The sequence below is a fragment of the Diadema setosum genome, chromosome 1 (genome assembly GCF_964275005.1).
Source record: "Diadema setosum chromosome 1, eeDiaSeto1, whole genome shotgun sequence".
NCBI classification, from domain to species: domain Eukaryota; kingdom Metazoa; phylum Echinodermata; class Echinoidea; order Diadematoida; family Diadematidae; genus Diadema; species Diadema setosum.
In genome coordinates this window covers 6,782,809-6,791,514 of record NC_092685.1, presented here as the reverse complement: position 1 = coordinate 6,791,514, position 8,706 = coordinate 6,782,809, and the positions used below count along the sequence as shown (strand labels likewise).

General features: G+C 38.1%; 1 protein-coding gene across 1 annotated transcript; it reads left to right on the top strand.

The window, feature by feature from the left end:
* The first annotated feature begins 3,297 nt into the window (after window positions 1–3,297).
* Window positions 3,298–7,486, top strand: LOC140226243 (uncharacterized). Its single transcript, XM_072306731.1, has 5 exons — window positions 3,298–3,721; window positions 5,157–5,240; window positions 5,955–6,065; window positions 6,553–6,739; window positions 7,233–7,486. Exons 1-5 carry the CDS (start codon window positions 3,332–3,334, stop codon window positions 7,466–7,468), a joined length of 1,008 nt encoding a protein of 335 aa, XP_072162832.1. The 5' UTR covers window positions 3,298–3,331; the 3' UTR covers window positions 7,469–7,486.
* The last annotated feature ends 1,220 nt before the right edge of the window (window positions 7,487–8,706 follow it).

Sequence of the window (8,706 nt, the reverse complement as noted above, 5' to 3'; positions counted from 1 at the left end):
TATTGTGATGGAAAGACAAGAACCAATAATTTGAAAAGCGCCCATGTGGTTTCCTGATGTCGGTTGACATGTGTAATTATGATATATTGATATTCTGTTTATTTACATAAACGCGTATACAGTCATGTGCATTATGTTGTACGATATACTCTTTATATAGTTATTTTCAACTTAATTCTTGTAATTCATATCTTACATGTTTCATGATGTGTAGTTCATAACGTCGTTATTATTGACCCTGTAAAACCCTTGCTATTTTGACTTATTCTATGGCAGGCTGGGGGGGGGGGGGCTATATAACTTCTTTATTATTTGAGGTATCATATTTAGCACATGAGTAGAGCAACTCATACTCTACAGGACCCAATATTTGAACTTTCTCAAGGTCACTTATTGAGGGCGCTGTTCACAAAATAGTTATAAAGAAATACATATAGAAAATAATGCTAAATTCATGGTTTTTCTATAATTTCTTTACGCTCAGTATATATTTGTCTTTATTTCAGACCAATCATTTTCATATTTGCCACAAAAGAAAAGCAAGGCACACTTCACACTTTGTTATGGTTGAAATTTCTCAAGGTCACCACATGGGGCGCTATTCGTTGCAATGTAAAGAAATATTATTATGAGAAATATGATGTGTTCTTTGGGATACTAGTAGGTGCATATATGAGTATCACATTTCGTATTTCCATAATACTGACATTTTTAGTTTGCAGATGGATAATAATGATATGATAAACAAAATAATGATCAATACAAACAAAACTTGTGTTTAAGATATACATTGACACAAAATGGAAGGGTAGTCTTTGGAAAATACTGTATTTCCAATTTGCTCTACCATATCTATTGATTACGTCGCATGAAAAAAGGAAATAAGACGACCATTTCAGGATCATTCACAACCATAGTAACTTCATATTTTGGTCAAGAAAACCCATTTTATCCACTGTTATATTGTTAACTGAGATTGGAGGGGAAAAAATCAGAATCTGACGGACATGGTTGTCAGTTTATGGTAGCCATGGCAACCAGCAATGACAAACATAGCTAGATTATGTATTAAAATATTTGCAATAAAATATCAGGAAAAGTGACCAAATTTGGTTGAAATTGAGTAAAGGGCTTAGGAGTAGCAAATGAAAATATGGTAGGGCATATTGTGCACCCTCCCTTGGACTTTATAGGGTTAAACTACAGGGGAAAACCTTGGAAAGTAGTTTCCTACACCTGAATAAACCAACCCTGCAGGGTGAAATGAAAGAAGAAAACAATCAAACAATCAAATAGATCACTAGATAAATAGATAGATAGATAGATAGATAGATAGATAGATAGATAGATAGATAGATAATAAATAAATAAACGAATAAAAACGAATAAACAAATAAATAAACATAGAAATGAACGCATAAATACACTACAAGTGAACTCTTTGGAAACGGTAGGAAACATCATCCATATGGGGCTACCTGGTGAAACATTTGACACTTGACATATGAGGACCACCACCTCATATTGTCATCAACAGTCTACTGTAAACATACAAATTGGTACTGAGAGTTAAGCAGATGTAAGCCCTCTTGGTTGATTCATTTGCCTTGTAAATATGTAATACAGTGCACATGCATTAACCTGTTAGCAGTGGATCGGCCTTTAGAATTTCAAGAATGACGAACGTTCATCAGTTCACACATTTTCACCTGTATTAATCTTTTTCGTGATATTAAATATCGGGTCATATGCATTTATTGCATGAAAGGGTTCTGTATCACGATTTTCTACGACAGGCTAGGCAGCGATATTCTGCATGGAAGAGGGAGTTACCTTTAATTTGAGGTTGCTTAGTAACGGGACGCTGCCATTCAATTTGCCAATCACCGTACGTGCGGAAGCGATTATTAAAGCCCCCAATCTGAGTGTAATAATTTTTGTAGTTTGTAACGGCAGTTGAGACACTGACATAAACATGTAATGATTATGTTTTTTGTCATCTTGAATAATAACAATATGAAGTAATTGATTCTTTGTTAGTACTTTCACATTTTTGTTTATACATTACATAAGATGACACCCCTTTTATGAAGTGGATTCCTCTCTACCAATCACGAAAGAAAATATCGATTGGCTTCACCTGCGTTGATCCGTGCTTCCTGCACGCACGGCGCATGATGGGCCATCGGTTTCGTGCGATTGATATAGCCGCTACCTCTCCATCGCCAGTTTGTGTATGTACGTGCGTAATCCCCGCGGCCCCCAGAGCGATCCGAGAAAGGAATGCGTTGTGTGTAGTGCTTCGCACAAACTTTTGGAGAAAAGTTTGCCTCATGCAAACTAACTTTCTGGATGCGTATTCATGCATATGTACCTCATCTTGCTGATGCTTGGTCATCGTTAGAAGTTTCCACATCCAGGTGAGTTTGTCAACAGGACGAATTAAATAAATGTGTGAAGTAAAACTTGTAAAACTTCATGAGAGAAAAACTCGAATGAATCTCTCGATTGAGCCGGCCTCCATGCACAGTAATCAGTATGCACACAGTCTCCCCTAACCGGCCGGGTGTTTATCACTACACAAACTGCCCGCCTGCTGTTGTTAGCTGCGTTGAAAATGTTCCTCATCTCATGATCTCAGACTCGGTCAAACGATTCAGGAGCAGCCCGATCAAATTCCTGAATTATGCTCTTTGCTCTATCACGCAGTTTCGCCATATTTGATATTCTGTTCAGGTTGTGATAAAGTCTAGAGTAGAACACTAACACAGTAACACTAACAGACTAACTGTTAATACAATGTCAATGTAGCTTTATGGACTAAACTAACGTTAGGAGTCAAGTAGGACTAGGTTAGGCCTTGACAGCCTAACCCTGTATGTCTCAGATACATAGGAGTGTTAGGACTAATGTCAGTACATTGATTGATTTATACGTCTTAAACAAGAGCAGCAGAGGTATACATTTTTAACACAAGATCATACTCTTGACTTGTTTTCTGCAATATTTACTATACAGTGTAGGTACCTACCCTACAATCTCTCTCCCTCAAGTGAATCAAAGTAATTTCAGTGTTAGTCAACATTTTCATTGCAGGAAATGGATGCAGAACAGGCATGCCAAGGAGCCTTGCCGATTTTATAATGCCCATTTAGAAAACATTGCAAGTGTGTCGACCAGTACCAACTTCCCTGTGGCACATTGAAATCATCAAAAATGTCAGCAAGTTAATTCTCTGAGAATGCGACACTGATTCCAGAGCACTCGCTCCGTATAAATGCGGAAGGGATTATTTTGATAGAGTGTGTGGCAGCTGGTGTAGTCTGACACGATGGGTTGTGGAAACTCGGCACCAAACAGCATTGTGGCTGCTGAGTCACAGGCTACTCTCAGCAGCAGTTCCTCACGGCCGGGGAGTAAAACCAACCAGACGAACAAGAGCCTCGAGTCTGTCGGCAGACAAAATGCAGAACGGTCTGACAGCAGGACGTCATACAGAGACAGTGGCATTGATAGTGCCAAGACATCAGACGGTCAAAGAAGGAGACCTCACCAGACCGTTGGGAATGTGGCTCTGAACAATGATTCAACGCTTGCATCGTCATCAGGGAATGACGGCACAAGTCCACACAAAAAGGGGCTTGCATTTGAAGTAATGATGGATAATGACACTGACCGAGGAGAGAGTATAATTGCCAAACATCCTCCGAAAAGATTACAGGTTGGTCTCTACATCCATTCTCCAACTTAGAGATATTCATTGCACATTAGATTTGCACCAATACAGCATGTTGAAATAGATTTGAGAGATCGATGGCAAGACTCTTCTTGATATTACAAGTCATATGTCTCACTTATTCAAGACATTTTGTCTTTGATATTTTTGATTCTAGAAGTGTGCTCCAAACGTAACTATGACACTGAAGGTTAGGATGTGAAAAGCCTAAGATGTCAAAAAGGTCCAGCAGAAATTAATAGGGTAAAATTATTTTTTGTTTTGTCATACTCTGAAATTTGGTGCAAAAGAAGAAAGAAAGAGGGAAGGTGTCCTGCATTTAGAATGTCAATGGGCAAAAGCCTTTGAAAATTGGAAGATGATTGTTGTATCACTATATCATCAATTTCTTTTTTTCCCCCTTATTGACTCCAAACTAGACCTGTTTGGGGCCTACTGAGATCACTCTAGGAGTATGAAAGTTGATGATTTCATGAGAGCTCTTTAATTTGTAGAGAATGTTCTTGACCAGCAATCAGACTTCCTGAAACTCTACCTTGTCCAATGCCCCCCCCCCCCTCAAAAAAAAAAAAAGTGTCCCAAGTGAAGGTGTGTGTATTTGTTTGAAACTTATATAGTAGTCCACTCATGGTTGAGTATATTTACAGAGCTGGACACAGTGAAATCATTTGACCATCTCCTCACATCAGAATGGACAGAGCAAACATAGAGTGTGTTTGACATGGTGCTGTTGACAATAGTGAAGAATGCAGCTCAGTCTGCATTGGAACGTGATATGTGTGTCTTTCCATACTGTGGTAACCAGTGGCATTGGCTTTTGCTAGTTCCCTTTTGTGTTCTCTATTTGTCTTTGGAAGCAGCTCAAAGAAATGCAATTAGGAGAATGTGTGGAGACTGAATTTTTTCCCCTCTATTTTTTAGCCTCATATTCCATGGTAATGCTGGTCCAGAGTTTTCTCTTTATCCTATTTGCTCCTGCTTTTGCAAGTTTTACTCCCCTCCCCCCCCCCCCCCCCCAAAAAAAAAAGAAGAAGAGAGAGAAGAAGATATGATGAAACATTCTGTATACCCTGACCTTCCCCTTTGCAAGTACAGTGTATACAGCTAATGTGTGTTTGGAAGAGAAACTTGTGCAGCCAGATTTCCTGTAGTATTATTGTTTCCTTAAATTTCTTGGCATATGGATAAGACTAAATTTATTCCAAGTTTTTACCAATTCAGAAGAAAACAAAATAGCCACACAACTTTGTTTTCATGAATAAATTCATTAGTGTTTTTATTATTTGACTATGCCACAAATCATAATCTATACTCAGACTGTTTGCCAAGTACTGCTTTCAATGTTTACTGATTGAGACTCCTGTGTGATAATGCATTAAAAATGAAATATGACTCTAATGATATTTGTTTTGTCATTCAGAAACTGGAGCTCAGAAGAGAACCCACATTGACAGCTGAGATGATAGAAGAAAAACAGAGAATATCAGAAGAGAGGAGAAGACAGGTATAATTGTTATTTCATTGTGCAAATGTACATGTATTTCCTTCACTTTTTATTTTATAGTTCTTGCAGAGCTCAGGTATAGTTTGTTTTTAGATAGATGAACAGAAATTCATTAATTTCAGAGATACATACACTGGCAGATTTTCTATTGTCCTATGTGTGTCAATGTACCCAATTTTTACTGTATCAATCCTATAATCATCTTCTTTCCCTTGATACTTTCATTTTACTTGCTGGAACTTTGTGACAGAGCTTAAGTGATAACCTGCATGTACATATTTGTGTCAGTTTCACATTTCCTTTCCATTGTATTACAACATGGTAAAAACTAGTACTATGGCAGTCTCAGTGTCATTCATTCATTTATACAGTTGGGACGACAAAACCTTGAATATCAAATGTTCAGGAGAGTGATAAGAACATGCAGCCAAAGTGCTATAACAAATGAGATCGCCTTTCCTTTGACATGCTGTGATGGCTTCCTTTTTTGGGGTAAGACAACTTGGCTTAGGACAGGATATCACTTAATTGATTATCTGAAAACCAATTCAGACAGACGATTTTTACCAAAATTTGAGATACAAGGGCTTGTCATCCCAGCGACGATAAACCTCTAGATTTTGATTTGTACCAAACTAAATGAATGTACATGTACAACACTACTAGCTGTGAGAGATTTCAATTTAAATGTGTCAATACATTTCTGTATTGTAGGTAATGGAGGAAAGAGGCAAGAGCTCCAAGAAATCATCAAGACGGAGGAAAGAGCTGCTAGCTGCTCAGCAGTTTGGCAACATTCAGCAGAGCTCAGAACAAAATAGAAAGGTATGTTTTGGGGATGTTAGCATTCACTCATCTTCTCCGTTCTTTTTTTTTTTTTTTTTTTTTGTAATGCAGCTGCAGTGGGATTCCTTGTGTCATGATGATGAACTTTAGAAAAGCAAAGTATATGTGATGAATTAACCATCCTAGAAAATTCTGATGAAGACCACCCATTATTGTGTGAATGATGATTTAATTTCTTAGAAGCTGCATTCCTTTCAGCATCCATGACTATGATACATTTTTGTGAGGTACAAGCAACTTTGTCAATTTTTTTTAATATATATATATATTTTTTTAAAGATAAAAGTACCTACATTTTGAAACCGTAGATGGTAATGTAATTGGTGCTTGGCCAGTGTTTTCTGGTAGCAATTTTCAAAAGATAAATGACACCCTCATAAGTATTATGATGTATAAAGTTTTCATGCTGGTGTCAGAGATAGGATGAAATTATCATGAAACCTTGTGGTTGCATGTTTGACAACAGCTGGAGGAAAAGATCGACTCAGCAAGCAAGAACCGAGCCAAGGCTCAGGCTGATGTGATTGCCAAGCAGAAGAAGAGGGAACTGCGTGCCAAGCAGGCCAAGGAAAGAGTGCGGAGAATGAAGGAGGAGGAAGAGGAGGACTGTAACTTTGACATGGAGAAGGATGAGAACTTTAATGCAGATGATGGTATGTACTTTCTCTTTTTTTTTATGCCAGTAAGACACTCCTTTGATGTGCAAAATCTACTCTGAGGGAAAATGTTTGTTTAGTTGTTGTTGTTGTTTTTTGTTGTTTTTTAAAGCTTGACTGGGATGACTTGTCATTTCATCAAAATTGATATCTATGTGTTACTTAGTCTGTTGAAAAGGAAAATATATTGGTTTTCATTTTTGCAGCGTGTCAGAATTGAGAGACAGAAAATGTTGCTATCATCCTTATGCAGTAACTATGTTATGAAATCAGCTTTTCTCTTTGTATGATGGAGAATATTCAAGTTTGACCTTAATAAATAAACATGATGTCTACTTTGAAAAGGTTAGTAATTTTACCAGTGTTGTGACAACAGGTTCAGTTTGCATTTGCATGTTAGTTTGTAATGGTATGCATTTGACATTTGCAGTTGAATGGGAGATTTTCTAGCAATGTGTCATCAAATATCATTATATCTTTTTTCATGTAGAACTGGACTCATGGCTTGATGGAGAGAACAACATGGTCATTGGTTCAGCATCCACCACTTCAGAGAGGATCTACAATGGCCGGAGTAGTCCAGTCAAGAGGATTAGCACAGGTGGAAAGGTCATGGGCAGGAGCATTGATGTTGACTCTGATGGAGATGAGGACCAAGGCTGGGCAGGAAAGCCCATGGAGACTGGACCAGGGACTCAGCCAAAGGATGACTTCTTTGATACGTAGCAGTCCTGTCCGCCTCATCCCTGCACACTCTTGAGCAAATCATCAGCATCAGATGAGTAATCAAGTCAGGTGTGGAGTTGATTTGCCAGCTATTAATTGATAATTATGCATGACTTGATGGACTATCAAATTTTAATGATGTTTTCTGTCTGATATCATTGCTATCATTTTTGCTCCGTCATAGCAGTGGCTTTCTATGCATTTTGTGTCAAATGTATATGTTCATAAACGTCCATACAGTGAATGTAAAGTGTTTTTATCTGTTAGTGTTCGTCATGAATAATACTAATGTAAAAGTGGAGCAAGTTTTTGATGGTGGGGAATTTTTTTTTTTCTTCAAAATTTTGCTAGCCATTGAGGCAGATCCACAAGATAGTATTAAAGGGGTATCAGAGTCTGTTGGATGTTTCATTTCCTTAGTGTAGAGACTGCCCTGTCTGTGATATCCAGTTGGTATAGAACAGATTTTCCAATGGCTTCATTCATTAGTGCCTTTTCCCAGGTCATATAGTCTGTCCTGTATAGTCTTGAACCAGACACTGAGGATGGCTTTCATTGCTCCTCGCCATATTTCCGTAGCACCCCGGTTTATTGGCTCTTTTCTCCTCTGCAACCATAACAAACTTCTTCATTCCTCTTTTCATCTTGAGAAGTTGTATTACACACGCACCTGACTTTCTTCAATCAAATATGCTTCAAGTCTGTAATGTCTGAAATGAATGTGAAAGTCACCACAGTAACGGTTAGAAATAGAATGCTTGATAGCCAAGATAGTGACTAGTTGGAAGAGTATTTGCTCATGAGGCACAAAGGTCTATGAAATCATGACTACGACCTATAAACCTCTGTGGAGCTTCATATTCAAACATGTTATTAATTTCACTTACTAAATATGTGTCAGATGACACATAGGTCTGCTGCAGCTGTTATTGCTCGTGATTCTGTGAATATTGGTCTCAATGTTATTGAACACCTTGCAGCTTTTACATCAATATACCAAGGTATGCAGTTAACCAGTGCCTCATTTCACTAAATGCATTGCCCGGACAACAACCAACACAATAGCCGGGTTCACACGTACACCAATTAGCGGGATACAAATCTTAAAATCGCGATGCTAATCCCAAGAAATCTTGCGCTGGTTCGCCAATTAGCGGGATAATTGGCCCCGCGCTGGTACGTGTGAACGGTCAGGATTAGAATCTCGAGTTTTTACATCCCATCATGCAATGCGCACA

Excerpts from the sequence above, each read along its gene's own strand:
- LOC140226243 (XM_072306731.1), top strand. The coding sequence starts at position 3,332 with ATGGGTTGTGGAAACTCGGCACCAAACAGCATTGTGGCTGCTGAGTCA. Across the intron at positions 3,722-5,156 it reads ATCCTCCGAAAAGATTACAG|AAACTGGAGCTCAGAAGAGA; the intron begins GTTGGTCTCTAC and ends TTTGTCATTCAG. Across the intron at positions 6,066-6,552 it reads GCTCAGAACAAAATAGAAAG|CTGGAGGAAAAGATCGACTC; the intron begins GTATGTTTTGGG and ends GTTTGACAACAG.